This window comes from Prionailurus viverrinus, chromosome B1 (genome assembly GCF_022837055.1).
Source record: "Prionailurus viverrinus isolate Anna chromosome B1, UM_Priviv_1.0, whole genome shotgun sequence".
Taxonomy (NCBI): domain Eukaryota; kingdom Metazoa; phylum Chordata; class Mammalia; order Carnivora; family Felidae; genus Prionailurus; species Prionailurus viverrinus.
In genome coordinates this window covers 84,939,471-84,965,933 of record NC_062564.1, presented here as the reverse complement: position 1 = coordinate 84,965,933, position 26,463 = coordinate 84,939,471, and the positions used below count along the sequence as shown (strand labels likewise).

Sequence of the window (26,463 nt, the reverse complement as noted above, 5' to 3'; positions counted from 1 at the left end):
CATCCAGACATAACAGACACATGAAAAGATGCTCAGTATCACTCATTATCAGGCAACTACAAATCAAAACCACAATGAGATACCACTTTACACTTGTTGGAATGGCTACATTTAACAACACAAGAAACAACAGGTGTTGGTGAAGTTGCAGGAAAAGGGGGACCCTCTTGCACCACTGATGGGAGTGCAAGCTGGTGCAGCCACTCTGGAGAACAGTATGGAGGTTCCTCAAAAAATTAAAAATAGAACTACCCTATGATTCAGCAATTGTACAACTTGGTATTTACCCAAAGGATACTAATATATAGTTTCAAAGGGGGTGTGTGCACCCCAATATTTACACCAGCATTATCAACAATAGCCAAACTATGGAGAAAGTCCAAAAATTAAACAAACAAACAAACAAGGATAAATAACAAACTGAGGGTTGATGGAGGTAAGTGGGTGAGGGAGGCAAGATGGGTGATGGGTATTAAAGAGGGCACTTGTGAGGGGCCCTGGGTGTTGCATGTAAGTCATGTATCACTGAATTCTACTCCTGAAACCAGTCTTTCACTGTATATTAACTAAAATTTAAATATAAATTAAAAATAAAAAGACAACTGCCCAATTGGCAAACATTGCCTTTGGAAAGAAAAATCAGATAATAAAAATATATTGAACTATGATTTTATTGTTAATTATTTAAATTCAAAGAAAGGTTATTATGGTCACTTCTATGAGGTTTAGTTAATTTTTACTTCTTTCTACATTTTAATTTTATGAATTATGGTAGTTTCAAATTATTTCATCAGTCTTGGTTTTTGTTTTTAATTTATACAGTGGAATTTACTTGTTTATTGGTGTGAGGAATTTTCAATATCTTGCCAAACAGCCTGTGGCAACTGAAAATACAAGTTGCATATATTAGACTTTTCTCTTTGAGTGTAGTGCAACAAAAACAAACTATGCTGAAAACCCAACATCATTGAATTGCAGGCACTTCTATAACTAATTCAAAATAGTTTTATTTTCTGTAATTAAGAAAACAAATTTGACTTATTTAGGAGGCAAATAGTACAGCAAAGCCTATCTTATGGCTGTAATCATTTTCAATTTCACTTTATTGTTATTTATGTTTTTTATCTCCCCAACGTAACTAAATGCTTTATATCCCATTCAGCCCTTCTTGGTTTAGAACTCATATATATTAGTTTGGTCAGTATTTGTAGACCAGTTTTATTATTCTTATGTACTCAGATTACACTTTAAAACTCAGGTTTATGAAGAAAATCCCCATCAGTTTTCCAGAGCATTGTGAAAACCTCTCTAGTAGCTCATGGTGGTCACATGGTCAAAGTGTGCTGTCGGACATAGATGCCCCTTAGCCCTGTGGGCAGCTGGAGCCCATAGGCTAGTAAGCCCTAGCTAAGAGCAGCTTTCTCCAGTGCTCCCGGGCAGCCGGATCACAGCAAGTTCTGAGATGGGAGGTGTCCTCTGGCAGCAATGATATCTGGCTCTGTGTGGCCATGAGATGTCATACTGTCTGGACATCTATTGCAGCTCCCAGCTGCAGAGTACACAGCATCCGTAAGTGTGCTGAAGGAGGTATGACAGGAGCCCACTTTGCAGGAGCCCAAGAAGCTCTGCTTCAGTCCAAGTTGACGGTAGGACACAGATCCGATTCTCCATTCCTAATTTGCATATTCGTGTATACACAGTGTCCGCCTTTTGTGGCCACCATCTTTGTTACAGAATCCAATCCCACGAAGGCCTGCTTTCACAATGAATGCCCATTCTGCAAATTAGAGCTTCAGCAATTGCTATGAAAAAGTCTGATTAGATTTGAGATCCTTGGCATTATTACAAGAAAATTCAACACTACATTGTCTCGGACAGAAAAGAATGCTCAATTTCTTTTTTTTTTTTTAATTTTTTTCAACGTTTATTTATTTTTGGGACAGAGAGAGACAGAGCATGAACGGGGGAGGGGCAGAGAGAGAGGGAGACACAGAATCGGAAACAGGCTCCAGGCTCTGAGCCGTCAGCCCAGAGCCTGACGCGGGGCTCGAACTCACGGACCGCGAGATCGTGACCTGGCTGAAGTCGGACGCTTAACCGACTGCGCCACCCAGGCGCCCCGAATGCTCAATTTCTTTAACTATCATTTACAACTACGGTAAATTTTTGAATTGTTAAAATGGTCTTTACATGTTTATATATCACTTATTTTGTTGATAGTGACTATCTGCAGATGAACTTTTTCATAAAAATGAAATTTTTTTACGTGGAATTTTATGCACATTTAATATTTAAGTCACTTCTAATATATTTCTATTTTTTTAAACATATACTCAATTGTAAAGGAAAGATGGTTAAGTGTTTATTAAACTCCAGGAGCCATATCATTTTTTTCTGTGACATGACTGGAAAATTTGGGGAAGCACTTTTTGTTAGGGATTTTCGGTAATTCAAATGTGTTCAAGGTTTTCTCCAAAGTGTTTCCAAAACTGGGCAGGAGGTCTTCTCTGATGACTCTGTGTAGCATAAAGATCACTCAGCTTCAGAGAACCTAGTCCCTTCCTTCAACTGTAAAATATTATAATAACATTTCACACGGTCCTATTTGATGGGACCATGTGCAGTGTAAGACTAGACTGGAAAAGTAATTTACAGGCTGGCTCATTCCTTCCAGTTTACCCTAACTCCCTAGTCATCCAGGTGTCTTACTCCGTTCTAATAAAACTTCAGAGGCTATCTTCTTACAGCCTGCGCCGCGCGGGTTGAGGGGCTGGTCTGGAACAGTCGCCCAACTCGCTCCTACACATTTTTTCCCTCGCCTGTGGGCCACTTGGGTGCACGCCACGCGCCCAGGTCTCCAGGCTTCTCTGGGGAAGCCTGCGCCAAGCTAGGCTGGGTGCGTGCGGCGGGTGGTCTGAGATTTCACGCTTTCCCTGCAGGTGCCCCAGAAAGTAAAGGCCGAAATCGGGGACAGACGCTCCCTGCCTTCGTCCAAGCTCTCCCTCCAGGTTTTGCGCCCCAGGACTGGGCAGTGGCGGAAGCCTGCGGGGCGTCCCAGCCCTGGGGGCGTGGAGCTGCAACACCTGGGCAGTCGTTCAGGGGCTGCTGCCATCCCGCCCCTCCCCCAGCCTCCTCTGAAGATGTTTATCTTGCCCTCTGCTCCTTGCTCTTTTCTCTTTCACTTTTCTTTTCGCTGAGGGTTGGGACTCCCTGGGTTCAGGGCGCCCAGGGGAACCCCAGCTGACTCGCTCTTTGTAGTCGAAGCCCAACGCCAAGGCAGGGAGCCGGGTGGCAGTTCCCGTCCGGCTGCGCCGCTCGCCGCCCCCCAGCCCTACAGCCGGGACTCGATGGAGGTACAGAGTTCTGCTTCTCCGCCTGTGGGGGGGAAGGTGGTGGTGGTTGAAAGGGCGATGGAATTTTCCCCGAAAGTCTACGCCTCGGGCCTCTCCCAGCTCCGGGCGGACCTACCCATTTCCCCCCACCAGCTGCGGACCGGGCCGCCCCGCCCTCTCACGGGGAACACTTAACCGCGACTTCAGTTTTCCGTTGCACTACGTGCAGAGGTTTTCCCCCTTCTGACCCTTTATTCCTTCCGTGGGCTCTCCTCGCCATCCTCTGCTCCCAGAGGAACGCAGATTGCTGGTCCGCTTGCGGGTTCCGCGCGGCTCCTCCGTGCGCTTGGCTCTTTCGGTGCTGCAGGCAGCGGGTCTCCTCTCCGCTAACTCCGCAGCTGACCCGCGGAGAGAGAGGGACGTGCGCCTGCCTCCTGCCCCAGGCTGCCCGTTTCGGAGAAGACGCGGTCTGGCAGCACTGAGCGGAGTTCTGCACCTAACCGAGCTCAGAGAGTTCGAAGAAAGGTACCGCAGCTCCCCGCTTCTTCCCTGCCCCCTCCCACACTCCTTGCGGGTCAGCTCAAATGTGTCTAGGACCCTGCGGGTTGGTCTCTCCCTTTGCTTGCAAAATCAAGTTACCCTCCCTTTCTTTGATCAGGAGGACGGACACTTGTCCTCCTAGGGAGAGGAACTTGCAGAAATGGTTACTGATGGGCACTCAGGCCTGGGTCTATGTTATTAGTTCCAGCCTTGATCAAGCCACTCATCTCTTAGAAAAGCAGTATTAGAAACTTGGAAGAGATACAGGAGACTTAAGCTTGCAGTAAAATCCTTATTCAAGATGGATTTAAATGAAAGTCCAGTTAATTTTTTTCCAGTGTTACTGAGACTGCATTTTGCGAATGTTTACAATTCATTTTAATTGAACTATGTAATTCCGTGCGTTGAAGACTTTGATAACGTCAGCGTATCCATAAAGCAAGATGATTCTTAAACGATGCTTATAACAGATTCTTAAACAGGATGCGTCAGAAGTTTCAGAACTGGAAGTAAAGTGGTTTTTGCTAGCTACTTTTCCATTATGTTTTTAAAACTACTTTCTAATGTTATGGCAAGGGGCATACCATCTACCTGTAACTGATGGGCTTGCTCATCTTGTCAGTGTGCCTAAAATAAAAAGGTTTTATTGACCTTTATTGTCAGTGTGCCTAAAATAAAAAGGTTTGATTGAATGAACAGATAAGGTCCGGGTGATTGTGGCCTTCAGCAGTGCAGTGGCTGTGTGGTGGACTATTCCACTGAAAGCATCAAGGTACAATATGGATCAAATTTTAAACTACTGTTCTTTTATTGAAAAGCAGTGTGGTGGGCATGGTAGATAGAGGAAGGAGGCACAAAGGAAAAAGCATAAAGATATAGAAAAGATATAAATATATCGTTTATATAAAGATATATAAAAGAAGGAACTGAAGAAAAAGCAATAGCCTTCTTAGACTTAAAAAGCGATGAAGAATTTAAAATTTTACATAATCAAGTTAAGATATCTCAGAAAGTTCTAAAGGTTTGTTGTGATTGTGTTTTAAGGTCACATTCTTACATCTCTCCCTCTGTTTCCTCCTCTCAAAATTTGAGTCATACTCAGAATGGCCTTTTCCTGCATATCATCTGCTCTGTGACAGAGTGACCCAGAGGAGTTAGGTTAGTCACTGGTCCTGAATCTCTAAAAATCCTGATTTTTAATTGTCTGCCTGTCTGCCTGTCTATCTATCTATCTATCTATCTATCTATCTATCTATCATCTCTCTCTCTCTCCCTCTCCCTCTCTCTCTCTATATATATTAAGTAAGCTCTGCACCCAGTGTGGGGCTTGCAGTCACATCCTTGAGATCAAGAGTCGCATGCTCTGTGGACTGAGCCAGCCAGATGCTCCTTCCCATACTTTGGTTCACTATTCTCTGCCAATTTGGAGTGGTAACTCTAGAACCTGGTTTGAAGCTGTTGTCCTGGAGTTTGGAACTTTACTGCAGATTATTGGGGGACTTAAGAAGAACAATTTGATGATTTTCTTTTCATCAATGAGATTTGTATATAAATGTCAACAGCTATATTGCAAGACACAATATTTGTCAATGAAATACAAGTTTATAATCTTTTTTGGAGGATGGGGAAAATCTGTGGTTTAACGTTTATTGAAATAGAGTTTGATAATTGAAGGATTTTAAACCCTAGAAGGTTCTCCATCTCAGGTTTGCTGGCTCTGAGTAGATTTCAGGAAGGATGTGAATGAAGCCCTGAAATGTTGTATGTAAGTGGATTTTTCTGAAGAAAATATCCACAACTCTAATTAGGTTTTTAAATGTCTCTTGGGCCCCAAATAGTTTTTAAAACATTTTAAAACTTAGAAAACTGTCCTTTTTTTCATTTCTCTCTTAGAGTTGACTGTTAAGTTTGTTCATTAGATAACTATTCTTTTGAAGGTTAGTTAATGATAATACAGAGAGTGCTGTCTTTTGGCCAGCAACTTGAATTATGGGAAATAATATGAATCATAGCTAATACTTGTTGAGTTCTTAGTATGTACCGGACATTGTTCCGAGTATGTATGTATTTTTAAAAATCATCAAGATAAACTTAGGTGGTGGTACGGGCTGTGTTATATAGCCGAGAAAATGGAAGCATAGGGTAATTAAATAACTTTCCCAAAGTCACAGAGCTAGTTAAGTGGTAGAGCTGGGATTTGAACCTGGACAGATTTCAGATCACTGGTGTTTATAAAGGATGATATTTCCATAGAAGTATTTCCCACAATTTGTCAGTGACAACTATCTACTACTTCATTTTGATGCAGTTTTATGATAGAAGGTTGGGTTTCAAGTAATACTGCTTATACAGTACTTGCATGATTGACTTCATTAATTATACATTTAAAGAGTAGCTTTATGATCAAATAATATTCGCATGAGTATTTATTCGCGTTTGGTTCCTTGGAGAAATTTCTCTTACGGTTCCTGAATGAAAACATTTGTTTAATTTGCATCAGTTTTTGCTGATAGAGCATGACATAGGTACAGGTGGATTGATCAATGTCTGAATCTATCGATCTAACCATTCATCCATCCAAGTAGAAAGGTGGGATTCATGGAGAGATCAGAACAGAAGCCTTTCCCAGTTATATCACAACCGAGGTGGTGTAGTCAACTATTTAAGAAGCCTTTTCACAGGCTCCAATGGTATGAGAGTTGGCAAGAAGCCAGCTTCTTTTCTTAGCTCAGTATTAGCTCTTAGATTTACTTACTCAGTGATTGCAGATTACCATGTGAGGCTTTTGAGGTTGAACAATGCTTAAGTGCTTGCTGCTCTCCTATTTGAATGGATTGAATGGAAAAATTCCATAGGGGCGTTGAGAGAACATGTGTGGTTTTAGCTAGTACTGCAATGTATTTACTACTAGCTATTTAATGGTGAGTTTTACTAATTAACTATTATTAATTATATTAATTACCATTTATTACTTCACTTTTTTTTCAGGTTATACTCAGTGTTGGAATGAAAAATAAATAAGAGGCTGTTTGATCTCATTTCAATTCAGCAGTGTTATTCATATATGTTTTATGTCTGGAGGCAGGGCATATGTATACATATATTTTTCAGTGTTTTATTCCAGAGTCCAGTAGTGTCTTGCAGGTCATCTTTGGAAGGACCAAAATATACGTAGATCTGCTATCTATCTATCTATCTATCTATCTCCATGCATATTTTGTATATAGACCATATAAATATGGATTAAAAAAGTCTGAATGCCTGTTAGCTGATCATGTTCTAAGAATACATAGTTGATTGTTTTCCAAATACTAAGGTTTCTCCAAGTGCTAACAGGGTGCAGAGGGGATCAGGAGAGTGACGACAGTATTTTGTTAAATAGAGGAATTGAAACTGAAAATGATCCTACAAGAAGAAAATATGATCGGTTATAAGGTTGGTGGGGGGAGGCTCTACTCATCAGAGTGACATAGGAAAGCAGCCCTGTGGCACATGCCATGATCCCTTGTATCATTTCACTCTCACTGGGCATTTCGTTCATGTACCTTCTAATAGAAACTCGAGAAATGAAATACTCCTTGTGCACTGTTAGCACTGACCCCAGTTATTCTTTAACTGAACATTTTATAGCTAGAAACTTTACAGTATATTTTCCCCACTTATTTTCTTTTGTACGTATCAACAACAAAAAGTATATGTTTAAAAGTTTTAAAATAATTTTGTTAAAATTATTCTTTATGTTATTGTAAAGATTATTAGTACACAGGTAACCAGAGTAATTCATTTGAGTTTTGATAATTATGAGGCATAAAACTATATTGTATCATAAGATGTGTATCATAAATGTAGACCTGGGTGGTGTTGATATCAATGCTTTGATTAAGGCAGGTTTCTCTAATACCAGTTTTTCAAATTGCCCCTTGATTTGGCACCCTGGAGAGGCAAGGCACATGGTAAGATTCTGAATGGGAGAGTGATGTGCCTTTCTTTGGTAAAATGGGTGGAGGGTAATTATGAAAGGGGAAGTGGGAAAGGAGAACTTGCCAGAAAATGCTTGCTGTCAGCACATTTCAGGCATATTGCTTATAAAAAGGGGTCCCTTTGTAAATAGTGGATCTGAAAATTGTTCCTTTAGAACTCTCTATACCCTTACAGACCTTGGACAGCTATGGGGTTCCCCAGGGGTGCCTGTTCTTCCCTTTGAAGATCTCAGTTTGCTCTGGTTCAACCTGTTACCCGCCCTGCCCCCTATGCTTGGTTTCTGCATTGCCATGGCCCATTGTGCTTAAGCAATAGTGTATGTTTTTGTCGAGGGGTGGGGTGGGGGGGGGGAATGGTAAAGAACTGGCAGCTGCAGAGGCTTCCCACTGAGAGCAGTGTTGGGGGGGGGGCAGGAATAGGTTCTAGCCCTGCTTGGGGTCTTAGATAGCCTTCCCAGTCTGGGCTCCTCTTCCATGCAGTTCTAGACACACTTCTCTATACTCTAGACCACCCTTGCTATTCCTGCTCACTTTTTGTCATTCTTCCTGCCTCCTGCTCAAAGCCTCCAATCTCCACAGTTTCTGAAACCCCTTCTACTGCCCAGGTAGAATTATTTTCTCCTTATATTTCTCCTTGTATGCTGTAATAGCTTTTGTCTCTGTAAATTAATCTTGTTATGTGTCTCTACAGTTATATTTTGAATAAAGACATAATAGTGTGAGCCCAGTCAAGGGTTGGTCACATGACTGGTTTGTATCGACTTCAATGAGAGATCATTCAACAATTTAAGAAGTAATCAGAGGAATGTAAAACAGGTAGGAAATATAATATAGCAAAAAAACAATGTTGGAGTATTGTAATTGGGGAAAATTAGTCTAGGGTAGGATTTATTGAAGAAAAAATAATTAGAGATAAGGAAATGAGCCAGAAATCCACGGCAGTCCTTCAGATGTACAGTCTTATTCCTATTATCTGCTAAAGGACATAGCTATAGCAATTCATTCCTTCTCTCTATCATCAATTTTTGTCTCTCTCTAATGGGTCTTTCCCATGACTATAATTTCTCCCATAAACAGCAACAACAAACAACTCTCTTTGGCTTTGTGTTTCTCTCCAGCTGCCACCTGGTTTTTAGGTCTCCATTTTATAGGAAAGCTCTGAAAGTCAATTCTACTTTCTGTCTCCAATTTCTCTCTTCTCATTCTCTCTTGAACCAGGCAGCCTGTCATTCCTACTGCTCCATAAAACTGTATCATCAGAGATACCAAGACCCCCCCTCCCCATGTTAAATCCGTGGTTAGGGCTGGGTTCCCTTTCAGCAGGACCTGAGTTCTTCATTTTTGCTTCCAGACAGTCCTCCTCTCGTCATTGTCCTCTGCCTCCCCATCATCCATTTCAGTAGCTTGCTGGTTCCTATTCCCTATCCTCTCAACAGAGGAGTCCGCTGCTCAGTCACTGGATCCTTTCTCTATCTATGTACACTCACTCCCTGACTGCATCCTGCCTGGTGGTTGTTAGTGCCTTCCGAGAGTGGTGATTCGTGTCTCCAGTCATGACCTCCCCCTGAACTCCAGACTCATCTAGACAACAGTCTAGTCTGCATTCCTGAGTAGATGTATCCTACTCGTTGAATTCCTGACTTAACCCCCAAAACTGCTTCTTCCATGGTCTCCCTTATCTCACTTGATGGCCGTTCTATTCTTTGAGTTGCATGGATAATCTCTTAGTCAGTCTCGGAGTTCTCCTTTTTTTTTTTTTTTTCATACCCCACATTTTAATCTGCCACTAAGTCCTTTAAACTGTCCTTTCAAAATATATCCCACATCTGACTTCTTGTCACCTTTGCAGCTGCCATCTAGGTCCAAGCCACTATTGTCCTGCCTTATGGTATTATTGCAAGAGTTGGTCTCCCTGATGCTGTACTTGCTCCCCCCACCCCCAGCTTGTTCTTAACACAACACAGCAGTCAGAATGCTTGTTATTTGCCCTGCCTGCATTAAACAAACAAACAAACCCACAAAATAAATGAACAGAAACACCCAGAACCCACTGGCTTGACAAATAGTAATTTGTTATTTGTCATGATTCTGCAATCTGGGCTACATTCAGCTTGTTGGAGATGAAACATCCCAGAAGATTTCTTCATTCCTATGTCTGGCACCTCAGCTGGGCTGACTGGAAAGTTAAAGACCCCTCCTTTGAGTCATTCTTCCTTTTCCATGAGAAATAGCTTTTGTCAGCACTTGGGTAGACTGCTTCCAGCTTTGAGTTCGGGATCTAGGGATCTTCTGTGTCCTCCTTTTCGTTTACCTGGTGGTGAGTTATTTTAGTACAGTTTTCTCATAAACCTCGAGGCCTTCCTATAAATTTTATTGAGGTTCATTCCATTATGGAAAACTTATGTACCCAAGACTTTTATGACAGGCTCCTCTTTACTTCGGCTGCAAATCCGAATGCTATAGGAGAGACCCTTACTGTTTTAGAAACCCTTTGGAGAGCATCTGGGTGTCTCAGTCCGTTAAGCGTCAGACTTTGGCTCAGGTCATGATCTTGTGGTTCGTGGGTTTGAGCCCCACGTCAGGCTCTGTGCTGACAGCTCAGAGCCTGGAACCTGCTTCGGATTCTGTGTCTCTCCATCTCTCTCTGCCCCTCCCCCACCTTGTGCTCTGTCTCTGTCTCTGTGTCCCACACAAAAATAAAAAATAAATGTTAAAAAAAAAAAAAGAAGTCCTTTGTCCCGCTGACTGAGTCTCTGAGGCTCTGCCTTAATGTGAGGTCTTAATGAGGCATCTTCCAGCCACATGCTTGATTTGATCTTTAACCTGAGAGTACATTGTACTAATACTTGGCTTTGAACTTTGTCCTAAGACTGCTTCTTTCTTTGAGCATCTACTGCTGTCTGGAGAGGCAAGAATGACAAAAAGTTTAATTTTCTTTTTTTTTTTTAATTTTCTTTTTTTAAATATTTATTTATTTTTGAGACAGGGAGAGATAGCATGAACGGGGGAGGGTCAGAGAGAGAGAGGGAGACACAGAATCTGAAACAGGCTCCAGGCTCTGAGCTGTCAACACAGAGCCCGACGCAGGGCTCGAACTCACAGACCGCGAGATCATGACCTGAGCCGAAGTCGGATGCTTAACCGACTGAGCCACCCAGGTGCCCCAAAAAGTTTTATTTTCTAACCTAGCAAGTCCTGTGTTGAATGATTCCCTCTAACTTCTACTTGACCACTTCAGTTCATCTTTCTCTTCCCGTAATTAATCCTAGGCAGCTGAATGAAGCCAGTTATCACATTCAGAAATCTCCTTAGGTAGGCCCACAAGCTCATGAGGTATGTTTTCATTCTTCCATATTGTTGCAGTGTTGCCAAACATTCTGCCACTACGTAATAGGAGTTGCTTCTGTCCGGCCTCCAGGAAGAAGTTCATCAATGCCTTTCTGGCCTTCACTGTGTCCTTGATACTCTTTAGGTGTCTACACATCACCCGGTCTCATCCCAATTTTAGTGTCAGTTTTTCATTGCTATACAATAAACTCCAAAATTTAGAACCATTTTATTTGTTCAAGGTTTTGAGGTTAGAAATTTGGACAGGACATAGTGACAATGACTTGTCTCTACTCCACAATGTCTGTGGTCTCAGTTGATTTGACTCCCATTTGTCCAAGGACTATCGGAGATGGTTCAAGACATTGAATCTGGCTGTTGGCTGGGTTCCTTCATTCTCTTCCACTTGGCCTTTTCACATGGCGAGATTGGGCTTTCTTCTGGCGTGATGGTCTCAGGGTTGTCAGACTCCTTCCATAGTGTCCAGGGTCCATAAAAGAGGAAGTGGGAGCTGCAAATCCTCTTAAGGCCTGGGAACAAAATTCCCAGACTTTATGTTTGCTTCATTGGTCAGAATGAAACAGTCAGAGGCCCATCCCAGATTCAGTGAGAGAGGACACAGACTCTGCCTCTTGCTGGGTAACTTGTCATGCTTGTTCACGAAAGGAAGGCAGTGATGATGGCATCCATCTTTGGAGATTATCAGCTGCACGTTGTGATTTTATTTTTAAAGTCTATTTATTTTTGAGAGAGGGAGAGCATGAGAGGGGGAGGTGCAGAGAGAGAACGAGACAGAAGATCTGAAACAGGCTCTGTGCTGACAGCAGAAAGCCCGATGTGGGGCCTGAACTCAAGAACTATGAGATAATGACCGGAGCCTAAGTCTGATGCTTAACCTACTGAGCCACCCAGGTACCCTGGTTGTGATTCTGTTAAAACATTAATTAGGTCATGCTACTCTATTCAAAACCACTATTGCCTTCTCATCTCACTTCTCTAAAAGCCAAATTCCGTTACAATGGTCAGTAAGGCCCTAAGTGATTTGTATATCTGTTATCTCCTCTACTATTATTCCTTTAGCTCACTGTTTCAGTCACACTGACAGTCTTTCTACTCAGCACCCATACTGCACTGCTCTTATCTAAGAGTCTTTGAACTTGCTGTTCCCCTTCTTAGACTGCTGTTATCTCAGATATAGCCCACTCCCTTACTTCACTGGTTTAGTTCAATATCCCATTTGCAGTGAGGTTTTCCCTAACCCACGTACTTCCTGTGGCACTCCCACCAGCACTGTGCTTAAACTCTTTTCCATGTACCTATAACTATAAACTAAGGTTTATAGTACTTTATCCCAAACTCTTAGGGTCAGATGTGTTTGGAGTTCAGATTTTTTTCAGTTTTTGGAAAGCTAACTGTTATGGACTGAATTGAATGTCCCCGCCCCCTTCCCTCCCCCCCACCCTACTACTTCCAAACTCCCATGCAAGAGAGGCTTACCCTCTTCGAAACTTTCAGACAGGCAGTATAGTGTCATTAACTGTAGTCACCGGGCTGTACATTGCATTCCCATGGCATGTTTATTTTATAACTGGAAGCTTGTACCTTTTGACGCCTTGTATCCATTTCACCCACCCACCAAGCCCCTGCTTCTGGCAACCACCAATCTATTTTCTGTAGCTGTGAGTTCATTTTGTAAATATACCAGTCTTTAAAGAGTCACTTTCTCTGCGAAATTCTCCAGGCAAAACCCCAACATTACTTCCCCTCTAGCCACCTCCTCCCCCCGGAAATATTGACTACATTTTCTCCTTTGTTCTGTCCTCTCCCGATGGATAGCTCTCTAATTGTATCTGCGACATTTTATCATTATTGACTTGTGTTCATATTGACTCTCCTCTTGAATAAATGATGAAGATGGGACAAAGAATGACAAGAACTGTGATCATGGAGTTGGAAGGGCTGGAGTTTGGGAAACACCGTATTTATAAAATTACTCCCTCAATAAAAACGGGCACATAGTAAACCTTTAAAAATGTTATTTTTCTTGTCAATAATCTATCACAGGGGCGCCTGGGTGGCTCAGTCAGTTAAGCGTCCGACTTCGGCTCAGGTCATGATCTCATGGTCCGTGAGTTCCAGCCCCACGTCGGGCTCTGTGCTGACAGCTCAGAACCTGGAGCCTGCTTCAGATTCTTTGTCTCCCTCTCTCTCTGCCCCTCCCCCACTTGTGGTCTGTGTGTCTCTCTCCCAAAAATAAACATTAAAAAATAAAAAAAAAAATAATCTATCACATATTGCTGAGGGGTCAAGTGATAGTAAGTTTTTGAGAAAAGGAGTTTGACCAGATTGGACTAGAAATACATCACCAGTGATCATCGCAGAGCTGTTGGAAAACCACTCCCAGCAGACTCCTTATTGTCAAGGTCAGGAGGGGAAATAGAATTTCCTAAGGATCTAATTTGGGTCAGGCTACTGATAAAACCCTTACATTCATTTTTAGGATGATGCTTATGAGCTTTATAGATTAGAATGAACCTTTTTAGAACTAAAACAAAGAAAGGGAGGGGCTGTTTAATGTTTTGTGCCCGTTTTTATTGAGGGAGTAATTTTATAAGTGCAAAGCAAATGCTTCAACAAATGAAATGAAACAAGATACACCCTATTCTCTAAATTTCTTCAAATAAAAATTTTTAAACTTTCTTAATTTTTTTTTGCCAAGTATTTTGAAAAAAAAAAAGATTTCCAAGTACAAAAAAGATGAGAAAATTTTTGTAAAAATATTAGGATGGTTAATATTTGACTTATTTAGTGCTCCTTTTCCCAAGAATCCTAGGAAACAAATATATAGTCATAACAGCTTTATGATGTCACTTGAAAATTTGCAGTAACCCCAAATGGCAACATTTTAAGGATCTATATCGTATACCTTTAGACTCTACTCCTGGGAAGCAAGATCCTCTTTTCATTATTTCGTGAAGGACGTCTAAAACTTCAGACATGTGGTTTTATGATGGCTCATTTAGATTGATATTGAGATATTTCTCCTCTAAACTTTGACCTTTCTTAATTCAAGATGCATTACTCTCAGCCTCTGCAGTTTGTAAAGTATTGGCTTCCATGCTATGGTTGTCAATCAGGCCGATGAACAACGGACCATAAACCTTCCTAAAAATACAAATATTTATTGAACATTTTCTCAGTGCATGGCTCAATTTCAAGTGCTCTGAGGGATAAAAAGCTGAACCGAACATGATTCCTTTCAGGAACTTGTTATCTACTGGAGAAATGAATATTGGTATATGAATAGCTGGGTCATCCATGTATGGTTGTACTAAACAGCTGTCCATTCTCTAAACATGTTTTCTGTCATCACTAAGCATGTGGATGTGTGTGTCTCCCCTCCAGAGTGCATTATTCCATCCATTCTTTTCCCTCTCCCCTTTCTCCTGATTCACCCACCTGGTCCAGAGGTCTCAGTTTGGTATTGTTTTTTTTTGAGGATATTTTCCTAAATTTCCAAGATTGGATTAGGTATCTCTTGTTCTTAACTTTATTCAGTAAATATTTCAATAGCTAACATTTATTGTTGGCCATGTGCCAAGCACTTTAACTTGTGGAACCCTCATAAACTCCTGGAGGTGCTTTTCCAGCTACTCTTCAGATGACTCAGAGGCACCAAGACCCTGTGCCCAAGGTCCTCAGTTAAGTCCCTCTCCAGAGCCTGTACCCTTCACCTAGTCTGCTACCTCACTGGAAGAACTAAGAAGAGGCATGAAGATTAAAAGGGAGGGGGTAAAATTATCTTTATTTATGAATGAAAGCCATGAAAATTAACCAGCTATGAAAACTAATAAGCAAGTTCATCGAGACTGTCGGAGTAACAAAGCCTCAGCAGCATTTTTTAATATTAAATAAAATATTAGCTAACGTAAGAGTAAAACACAGTGCTACTGCACCTGCCAGGAGACACTCTTATCTTAATCAAATGGAATTTACCTACAGATCGTATGGATGGTCCAATATTAGAAACCCTATTAATATAATCCTAATGGCTGCATGCAGAAAAAGTTTTATCAAACTTTTGAGTAAGAGTTTCGTAAGATTAAATGGGATCTTCCAAATGGGTAAATGAATGAATGAATGATATTTGCAAAATAATCTCTAGTAAACATCGTACTTAACACAGAACTATGCTTAAAAAGCATTTTCTTTAGTATTGGAGAATGATGACAGTGTCAGTAAGAGTGCAACTATTTAACAGAGTAAATAGAATAAATAAAAAAAAACAAAGTAAATAAAAAAACAAAGATAACAGCTGCTTATTTTTACTGAGTACTTAATGTGTAAGCAGTACTCTAAGTGCTTTGTAAGTTTTGCTTTATTTAAACAATAGTAAATGTCAAATTTTTACTTACCTTTACTTCCTATATCTTTTTGCTTCCTCCGAAAATTACTTCAAACAGGCTGCAAAGGGTGAATTTTTCTGAGGTCTTATGTACCTGTGAATATACTAATTTTTCCCAGATGTAAATAATGGCTTGCCCAGATACTTAATTCTAGGTACAAGGTTATTTTTCTTCAGCATTAAAAAAAATTTTTTTTTTAATGCTTATTCATTTTTGAGAGACGGAGAGAGACAGACCGTGAGTGGGGGAGGGGCAGAAATAGGGGTAGACACAGAATGAGAAGCAGGCTCCAGACTCTGAGCTGTCAGCACAGAACCTGATGCAGGGCTGGAACTCACAAACCCTGCGATCATGACATGAGCCGAAGTCAGGCACTTAACTGACTGAGCCACTCGGGCACCCCTATTTTTCTTCAGCATTGTGGGGACTCTGCTCCATTATCTTCTTGTATCTGTTGTTTCTTTCAAGAAGCCTGATGTCACTGTGACCTTTGTCTGTTTTCACTCTAATGAATATTGTTGAAGTTTCTCTTTGGCGTGAATTTTTTTTTTTTTAATTCCAGTGTAGTTAATATACAGTGCTGTATTAGTTTCCAATGTACAGTATAATGATTCAATAGTTCTATATATGACTCAGTGCTTATCATGGTAAATGTACACTTAATCCTCTTCGCCTATTTCACCAATCTCCCCACCTACCTCCCCTCTGGTAGCCATCTGTTTGTTCTCTATAGTTAAGAGTCTGTTTTTTTGTTTGTTTGTTTGTCTCTTTTTTCTTTGTTTTGTTTCTTAAACTCCACCTATGAGTGAAATCAAATGGTATTTATCTTTCTTTGACTGACATATTTTACTTCGCATTATACTCTCTAGATCCATCCATATTGTTGCAAATGGAAGATTTCATTCTTTTTTACGGCTGAGTAATATTCCATTGTAAATATACCACATCTTCTTTATCCATTCATCTATATAAATGGACTCTTGGGTTGCTTCCATAATTTGGCTATTGTAAATAATGCTGCAGTAAACATAGGGGCGCGTATATCTTTCCAAATTAGTGTTTTTGTGCTATTTGGGTAAATACCCAGTAGTAGAATTATTGCATCATATGGTAATTCTATTTTTAATTTTTTAAAGAACTTCTGTACTGTTTTCCACAGTGGCTCTACCTGTTTGCATTCTCACCGACAGTACACGGGAGTTCCTTTTTCTCTACATCCTTGCCAACGCTTGCTGTTTGTTGTATTTTTTTTTTTTAATTTTTTTTTCAACGTTTATTTATTTTTGGGACAGAGAGAGACAGAGCATGAACGGGGGAGGGGCAGAGAGAGAGGGAGACACAGAATCGGAAGCAGGCTCCAGGCTCTGAGCCATCAGCCCAGAGCCTGACGCGGGGCTCGAACTCACGGACCGCAAGATCGTGACCTGCTGAAGTCGGACGCTTAACCGACTGCGCCACCCAGGCGCCCCTGTTGTATTTTTTATTTTAGCCATTCTGACAGGTGTGAGGTGATACCCCATTGTGGTTTTGATTTGCATTCCCTGATGATCGGTGGTGTTGAGCATCTTTTAATGTGTCTGTTGGCCATTTGTGTGTCTTCTTTGGAGGTCTTAAATCTTTGTGAATGCTACTAAAATATCCCTATGAGTGGGATGTGTTTTTAAGTTATTTTCTTTGCTAGTCTGTTATCTTCTTTATTTTGAGGTCCGATGTTTAGAATTTTGGAAAAATCTTGATTATTATCTTTTTATTTGTTGTCTTATTTTTCAGACTGCAAGTAGACAGAGTTGAATTTCCTACTTTCATCCTCCATGTACACTTCACTCTTCCTTTTTTTTTTTCCCCTAGCTAATTTTTACTTACTAATGGCTTCCAGGATATTGCCCGATCTAACTGTGTAGCTCATTCTGCCACTTTCCAACAGTATTGTTTCCGACATTCAGGCTATCTACTTAATTCTCTACTTTATGACTTGTGGCTTTTTTATATTTATTATACCCAGTTATTTCTTCATATTTCTTGCTCCCGATTCATATTTCCAAAATCCTTCTTACAGTCTACAAAGCATTTTTTTTTAATTCTTGTTTTATCTGTTTCATTAGGCTTTTCCCATCTGGCATAAATTTTTTTAAGTTTTATCTCTCTTTTATAGAGACCACACTATATACTCTTCCCTGTAAACTTCTCTTTCTTAGATTGGGATCATCATGGCTAGCATTATCATCAGCCAGGAGACAAAACCCTTGGCTCTAGCTTATGTCCTCCAAATGCGTTGGTGTGGGATACTCTCCAGGTTGAAGGGTATACTGTTGCACTCTGGATTTAACAGTTCCGTGACTCTCCAATTCCAGTACCTTGTTTGTCAAGGATCTTTCCCAATGTCTTACTGGAGGTACTCCTCTGTCTTGTAGCAATGATGGGAAAAACAATTACTTGGACCCAGGGTATGGGTTCATGCAGTTATGTTGCCGATTTTCTAGGTTCTGAGTGCCCCACAATCCAGGTCCAACCAGAAAGTGCCAGTCAAGTTTAACATGTGCACTAAAACAAGATCACCTGATCCTACCTTTCAGGGAAGATAAGGAGGGAAGGGGGTACAACAACTACAACCTTCTTCCTCATCTTATCCTCTACTTCCGGCCCCCAACTATCCAAGTCTAGTCTGCCAAATAGATCCTTCTCTCTCCCAAGGGATTTTTATAGATTTGGAATTAGCTCCTGAGCATATATTGGCATTCTACAAACTATCTTATTTCTCTGGAACCTACAGGGTGTATTTCCAAAGACAAAGCTAGCTGCTCTTGCTGGATCTTCATTTAACTAGGAACTTCCTAGGATTAATTGCTCTTCCTTCTCCCAAGTGATTCTTCCAATAAATAGATATGTAAATGTATGATGGTGTTTATGATTGTTATTATCAAACCACGTTGGGAAAAGATTCCAGGAATCCCAGGATAAAAGCAAGAGTGTGGTGGCTTAGCCACAGGGTAAAGGAGATTATGAAACTTCCATCTTCCCATTCTTCCAAGGTAGATGTCAGCTGGGCTACTGTGGGTTAGGATGACACAGAGTTGTTACGGATGACATGTTTAGTTGTTCAGACCTAGAAAGTAGCTATTTGGAAATAAGTAGAGTGAAGTAAATTGGATTATAGCAGCATTTTGCTGGTCATGCTGGTACAGGATCATTAGATTTAAGGCATGAAATTAAAACAATTCAAATTCCGCTAATACTGCCCTTTAGTTATAATCAAGACATACAGGATTGTGAGCCCCAAGCATTTTATAACTCTTGATTTTAAGGATAAGAAGACCTGGTTTGAAATTGAAGGTAATGTGGAGAGGAAGCACAATGATAGCACACGCCTTGTGCTTCCTGTTAGCTGAATGAACTACTAATGACAAATGAAATCCAGGAAATCCAGGACACGTGGCAAGCCCCAACTTTACCTCTTTGTGTAAGCCTGGATACTATGTTTAGTTTCTCTGCACTTTTGTTCTCTTCTGGAGAACTAAGGTGATTAGAGCAGAGGAATTCCCTCAGGCATCAAACCTGACAGTACAAGTGATTAACATAATATGGATAAATTTGACCATATGTCGTAAGCTACCTGTGACCTTAATAGGTGCACTCCAACACTGGGGAGAACTTTGGACACCTTCCAGTCTAGTTTCTTTATTTAAAAAAAATTTTTTTTTTTTAACGTTTATTTATTTTTGAGACAGAGACAGAGCATGAACGGGGGAGGGTCAGAGAGAGAGGGAGACACAGAATCTGAAACAGGCTCCAGGCTCTGAGCAGTCAGCACAGAGCCCGATGCGGGGCTCGAACTCACGGACTGTGAGATCATGACCTGAGCCGAAGTTGGCCGCTTAACCGACTGAGCCACCCAGGTGCCCCTAGTTTCTTTATTTTAAAGATAAAGAAACTGAGGTTAAAAGACATGAAGTACCTTGCTAAGGTCACATGCTGTCTAAAGACAACCAGGACCAGAGTTCAATTCTCTAAGCTTTCAGTCCATTCCATGGTTTTGGTAAGATGAGGGAGGCTCCAAATTTTATCAAGGAGCCTTCAGTCTCAATGTTACATGAACCATAGTTTTGGAAATTGTAATTTTCTAGTGATGAATAGTTTGTAAACATGGTAGTCTCCATAGAGTCTAGTCAAAGAAAAGGTGGTGAATGCCACTGCTATTGTTTACACAAGTCCAAAGAGAGAAATTCTATGTCTATAGAAATGAATGTCCGTGGTCCCAGCACATGGAGTGACACATTTAATGGTAGTTGCCTGGAGGGCTATGTTCTATAACTGAATGGAGATAATTTTCTGTGCTGTTTTCTATCCTAGATGATACGTTCTACAAGGCTTTGAAGTTTCATTTGTTCCCATTCCACGTTTGTCAGAAATCTTCTCATTAGTAATTTGGTCATTTAAGTTAATAGGACAGTCTTTGTCGTAGGAATGGCTCTGGTCACAGAAGCCAGCCGCCTATTTTACCTTTCCATAACCACCTCTGAGGGGGAAAAAAAAACTTCAAAAGAAATGTGACATTTTAGACTACAGAAATACAGCCATTTGGAGCATTCTGTACAAATACACCAAACAGAAAGGGTTAGAATTTTAAACACTGTAACAAATGGGTAATCCCATAGAAGGAATGGGGCACACAACGTGTTTGATGATGTCTGCGTAGCCCATTTTTCTCTGCACAAATGCTGAGGCGTGTGGAAGAAGTGCTAAAAAGCAGAGAAGAATGAAAAGCAAAGATTAGAAAGGATAAAGGAAGGGCAATCTAGTCGTAGTAGTAGTTTGGTAACTACTATGTGAATAAGAATATTTAGTGAGACCAAGGAAAGAAGAGATAAAGAACTAAAACTGATGAAATGCCCTAATCTGGGTTCACGATGTCCAGGGTAATTTCACTGAGCCCTGGTGGAGAGGAGGGAACCAGTATCTCTGTAAAAGATAGCCGAGTTCTCTGGCCAGCCATGACATGGACCACCCTGGAACTCAAGAGTCCAAGCACTCTCCCAATCGCAAGTAACTTTTATTAATAGAGACAGCCTGCTTCTCATCAGTTTTATAAGCACCTACTGCTTTGCTGTGGAGACTTGAGAAGTTTAGTTTACTTGTCAGGAAGGAGCTCAGCAAGCAGTGCTTTAGGAATAAGACATTTGGGACTCCGACAGCCAATTCGTGGCCACTGTGTTGATTCAGAGATCAAATGCTCTGAGTAAATCACTTGATGCATCTCATAATAAGCCAACTATTTGGAATGGAAGATACCAAAGGCCTAATAAGCAAGAAAAATAGAACATTAGAAGGATGACAGCCAGCTCTGGTAAAGCTGTCTGGAGACAGAGGACTGAGGGATTATGTGGGCTAAAGTTCATCTGTATTTAATAAAAGATCCACTTTGCCTTAGTTTTTTTTTTTTTTTACTTAATTATTAGTGTTATTTCTGAGGATCGTGGTAATCGTTCCTCTTGGCTTCTGTAAGGGATTTGTGAGAAGCCATAGAAATGTTCAAATCCAGTAGGAGATATGCTATATAATTAAGCTGTCGTTTTCCCTGATAGGTTATTATCAGCAGTTAAGAAGAAGTGTGCATCATTATAAATTGTCATATGGCATTTCATGCTACAGCAGATAAGGTATGTCTTCTGTGGCAACACTGAGCAATCATGTAGAAACTGGTGCCATTATGGCCGTTGTAAATCACAACATACACTTTAATAGTTAAACAATTATCTATAGTAGCAGTTCTAGAGAATTGGTTAGTAATAATTGACTTATTTTTATGATGAAGATTAATTTTTATATAGGTCTTTTTATATAAATACCTGAAGAATTCAAAACAAGAACATTCATTTAAAACACACACACGTGGGCACTTTTTGGGTTTTTTTTCTTTTTTTTTTTTTTTTTTTGGTCCATTTATCTTTTTTTTTTTTTTAATGTTATTTATTTTTGAGAGAGACAGAGACAGAGACAGAGACAGAGCATGAGTGGGGAAGGGCAGGAGATAGAAGGAGACACAGAAATCTGAAGCAGGCTCCAGGCTTTGGGCTGTCAGCACAGAGCCCAACACGGGACTTGAATCCACAGACCGTGAGATCATGACCTGAGCTGAAATTGGAGGCTTAACTGACTGAGCCACCCAGGCGCCCCTTGGCTCATTTATCTTTACCTGCAAATGTTTGAAGGATCAGAAAGTCGCCACAATAGCTTCCTTACATATATATATATATATATATATATATATGTATACATTGTATGTATACCTATGTACATTTGTATGTATATATATGTATATTTGTATGTATATATACCTATGTATATATATATACATGTATATATATACATGTATATATATATATATAAAATTATATGTATATATTCAGTTTAGAATTATATATATTTAATATTTCTATTATATGAAGATGGTAGCGCTAAAGAGGCCCAAACTGGCCACCAGTAGATTCAAGTCTGTCTGGTTTTCTGTTGTCGGAAGCCACAAGTGAACAAGGGAATGGCCTGGCCTCTGGGATAAAAGGAAAGTATTTCTTTATCTTTGAAGGCCTAAAGCTATAAGTCTTCTCTCCTTTCTCTTTCCTTTCTCTTGGTATTGTTCCTTTGCCATTCTTCTCCCTTATCTCTTCTCTCATCATGATTTATGTTCTCTAAAACTTAGTTCACATTAGTCAGCTATAAAAACCTCACCTTGACTGACCCAGCTGCCTCTGCCCCTTCAGTTTTGCTGTACTAGATGTCACCCTTTTCATGGCAAAGTGTGACAGCTGTCTTCTTTGTGAGAATTTTAAAAACCTATCCACCCAGACCATTGAAATCCGCAGTATGAACATGTTTGTCTCCAGGATTTGACCCAAGAAAGGGCTTGCGCCAGAATGTAACTTCACCCCATCAGTAGCACACATTAGTTCACCTGACATGTTTTTCACAACGAGTCTTTCCTGGAGGAGGAATCGGTGTAAGTTGTACTCACTGTAAACTGGTGCTTTAATAACACTGAACTAGACGGCAAGGGTGCTCATGGCTCCTTTCTCTGTGGGACCTATGGGAGGGATGGAACAGCCTGATTGTGAGTGATATGAGGACTGGTTCATGGTGAGGGGGGTCACATTCATGGGGGTGATAATCACTAAGAGGTCACATTTTCAAGGGCTCCCTGTGTGTCAGAGACTGTTCCATGTAGGTTTTGGTGAATGAGCTCACTTGACCCTTACCGTGACCCGGGTAGGGTAGACACTATCATTTCCTCCATTCTACAGATGAAGAAATTGAGGCCCTTGGAGATGAATTCATCTCCTCCAAACCTTATTGTTAGTAAGTAGCTGAGTTGGAATTCAGTCTAGATGGGACTGAAACCGAAGTGTCTGCTCTACCTGCATCAGTGACATCCAAACGAGGTTTCTGCCGTGGTGCATGTGTTCTCTAGCTGCTGTGTCCAATATGGTAACCACAAACCATGTGTGGCTTTTGAGCACTTGAAATGTGGCTAGCTCCACTGAGGAAGTGAATTGTTAGCTTTATGTTTTCAAATTTTCATTTATGTTTAAATAGCCACATATGGTTGGCGGCTGCTGTATTCACAGCGTAACTCCAGATACTTTTTAGGTGTTGCTGACTATAGGCTAATAGAAAAACCAAGGCGGGAGTAAAAGAATGTGGTATTCTTTCCCCATTTGTAGAGTTTCCCCGGATCCTACATTTTTTAAAAAATTTGTGTATTTATTTTGAGAGAGACAGAGACAGCATGTGCGGGGGAGGGGCAGAGAGAAAGGGGAAGAGAGAGAATCACAAACTTACTCCACACTGCCAGCTGCAGAGCCCAAGTAGGGCTTGAACGCATGAACCTTGGGATCATGACCTGAGCCAAAACCAAGAGTTGGATGCTTAACCCACTGAGTCACCCAAGTGCCCCCTGCATCCTACATTAAAAAACAAAACCAAAAAAAAACCCCCAAAAAACCCAACAAAGTTTAATATTAAAAAAAGAAAGAGGGGCGCCTGGGTGGCTCAGTCGGTTAAGCGGCCGACTTCGGCTCAGGTCATGATCTCGTGGTCCGTGAGTTCGAGCCCCGCGTCGGGCTCTGTGCTGACAGCTGAGCGCCTGGAGCCCGTTTCAGATTCTGTGTCTCCCTCTCTCTGACCCTCCCTCATTCATGCTCTGTCTCTCTCTGTCTCAAAAATAAATAAACATTAAAAAAAAATTAAAAAAAAAAAAGAAAGAAAAGGCTGTTTTAAATCTGTTGCTGTGTGGAAGCAACAGGATTAAAAAACAAATTATTGACTGCCTTCTTTGCTTCAGGCCTTCTGCTAGGTTTTGGGCATTATGAATAAATGAATAAAAAGATATAGTTCCTGTCTTCAAGGAGCTCATAATCTGAGTAACTTTTTAGTGATATTACACATTTTTTTTGAGAGTCTCTTCATATGCTTAGACAAAGTTTTTAAATACCTGCTATATAATATTTGGCAGTGTTTTGTTTTTAATTTTTAATATTTTGTTTTTTTCAAAAGGTAATCCATTCCTATGGTTTGAAATTCAGAGGGTACCAAGCTGCTTTTAATTCCCTTTTATAGAAACAACTACTGGTAGCGTTTCTTAGTTCATACCTTTATAAATATTTTGTGCATACACGAGGAAACACAAACATGTGTTTAATTCTTTTTTAAAAAACAGATATGCACTGTTGAGTAACCTTGTTTCTTGCACTTAAAATAATACACCTTGGATGCTTTTTCATACTAGCACTTAAAGACCTTCTCATTTTTTCCTGTGGATGTATAATATTCCATTATATGTATATATCATAATTTATTTAAGCAGTCTTCTGTGGACTTTTAAGTCGTTCGCAGTCTTTTGCTATTACAGGACATATTGACAATAGTAACTTTAGCAATCATATTCTAATGTGAGCTAGAGTGAATTGCATTCATGTTTCCCAGAGGAGATTCCGTAAACAGTCTGAGAAGATGTTCAATATAAATAGAGGGTTCTCTGGCTAAATAACTTTCGGTTAACTGTGGATATTCATTGGGGATCCATAGTGCACCTTGTTGAATTAAAGAAAATCCCACAGTAATTTATGTCAATGTAATCCAGGTGTTTCCCAGGCTTCGCTTTTCTCAAGTAGTAGAATAGACTGTTTTTGTAGGTTGAGTTCCCTGGGAGTCAGACTCTGAGCTAGAAATGTACATGCAAGAGACCTACTGGGGCATGTTCTCAGGAATGGCACTTGATGGAAGTGAGTGCTGATAGAAGTAAGGTAGACAGAGGGAGAAGGTGAACTGTGATACAGTTGCACAGAGGTCTCAGCCAACTGGTCCCATGGAGAGTGAGTGCTCTCAAGCTGGGATGGCCCTTTAGGGATATTCCAACTCCAGGGAAGGAGGCCAGTCCCCTACAGGGAGCTGTTGTGACTTTGTCCCAGGTGGCTCCCTTCCACTGGGGGCACATTTCTGCGAAGACTCAGCTCTGAGCTGTCAGCTGGGGTGATGAGTGCTTCAGAGTTTACTATAACTCTGAATAGCACCTTCACATTTTTTATGGAAATGAGTATCAATTCCTTCATAATTTTGATGTTCAGAGCAAGTCACTTGATTTCTTGGTGACCCAATTTCTTTCTCTATGAAATATGGATGCCCAACTGGAAGTTCTTTGGAATATCTAACATTCTTTGCTTCTAATTCCATTTAAATATGTACTAATTAAACTCCAGGGGATGGGACTAGTTTTCCTAAACATGTATTTGGCCACATAGAGGCCATCGACCTGACTAGGTCAGCCCTAATCATCTGCTATCACTGCTGTGCATTTATGGAGAAGATGTATTGTGATAGCATTTTTAAGAGTATGTCACTTAATCTCAATCAGATTCTTGGGGCAAAATGTCATGAGACCTGAGTTAGTTTCTTTTTTTTTTTTTTTTTTTTTTTTAATTTTTTTTTTTTTCAACGTTTTATTTATTTTTGGGACAGAGAGAGACAGAGCATGAACGGGGGAGGGGCAGAGAGAGAGGGAGACACAGAATCGGAAACAGGCTCCAGGCTCTGAGCCATCAGCCCAGAGCCCGACGCGGGGCTCGAACTCACGGACCGCGAGATCGTGACCTGGCTGAAGTCGGACGCTTAACCGACTGCGCCACCCAGGCGCCCCGCGTTTCTTTTGTTTTTTAAATATTTTTGTTACCTTTTGGTAAGTGTTTCCTGAAGAAGCTATCCCCCCATCCCTCTGGAAACATGAGTGCCCATCCTGTGCCTTTTAGCGTATTTGCTACTTTCATTCTCATGCCTTATGCGGGAATCATCAGTTGCGGTGGCATAAGAGATAAAGGGGGGAGATAATTTCTCTGGTGTCTCTTCTTATAGGGGCACTAATCCCATCATGAGGGCCTCACCCTTATGACCTCATTTAACTTTAATTACATTTCCAAAGCCTGATCTCCAAACACCATCCCACCGAAGTTAGGGCTTGTTTTTGATTGGAGAGGGAAGAGGGTCCACAGAATGGACCTCTTTTAGGTGTGCCTAATAGAGTTGATGGAGCTTCATAGAGAAGATGGAAAAATCTCTAAGCAAAATTCTCAATGAAGTTGTTACAAGATAATGGAGGAGACGGTGACATGGTAAATAAAATCAGGAGTAAGGAGTTGGCTGTTATATGAACATCACGTACACGTGAAGATGGAAAAGAAAAAAAAACATGCTAAGATTGATGGCTGTGTCTAAGATTAACTTTTAAATTGAACACTTTTCTCAAAAACCTTAATCTGTTCTTTCAACACAAAGCTTAATAAGAATTCTTGTTATGCTTATTATGTTAGGCTGATTATTATTACTATGGTAATGGAT

The 26,463-nt window shown here is 40.6% G+C and overlaps 2 protein-coding genes across 5 annotated transcripts in view; one reads left to right on the top strand and one right to left on the bottom strand.

Annotated features, from left to right (window-relative positions):
- Window positions 1–2,706: 2,706 nt before the first annotated feature.
- Window positions 2,707–8,145, bottom strand: LOC125164800 (uncharacterized). The gene is made up of 3 exons (XM_047857591.1): window positions 8,020–8,145; window positions 3,581–3,828; window positions 2,707–3,375 (listed from the first exon to the last, which is right to left on the bottom strand). The coding sequence occupies exons 1-3, from the start codon at window positions 8,143–8,145 to the stop codon at window positions 3,096–3,098; spliced, it is 654 nt and encodes a 217-aa protein (XP_047713547.1). The 3' UTR covers window positions 2,707–3,095.
- Window positions 3,221–26,463, top strand: part of IL15 (interleukin 15) — an 87,073-nt gene continuing 63,830 nt past the window's right edge. Inside the window, exons 1-2 of one of the 4 annotated variants that reach the window (XM_047857370.1) lie at window positions 3,289–3,353; window positions 3,626–3,857. The gene's annotated coding sequence lies outside the window, so the exon portion shown is untranslated. Of the gene's footprint in view, window positions 3,354–3,398; window positions 3,858–4,964; window positions 5,031–26,463 lie in introns of those variants that run through there. The other 3 variants (XM_047857371.1, XM_047857368.1, XM_047857369.1) reach the window with 3 other exon arrangements.

What these genes read in the sequence shown, in the direction of transcription:
- LOC125164800 (XM_047857591.1), bottom strand. Translation starts at nt 8,145, where the DNA reads ATGGCAATGCAGAAACCAAGCATAGGGGGCAGGGCGGGTAACAGGTTG. An exon ending in GCTGTCCAAGGTCTGTAAGG is followed by an intron (nt 3,829 to 8,019) that starts GTATAGAGAGTT and finishes GAGCTCGGTTAG; the next exon opens with GTGCAGAACTCCGCTCAGTG. An exon ending in GCCCACGGAAGGAATAAAGG is followed by an intron (nt 3,376 to 3,580) that starts GTCAGAAGGGGG and finishes TCCCCCCCACAG; the next exon opens with GCGGAGAAGCAGAACTCTGT.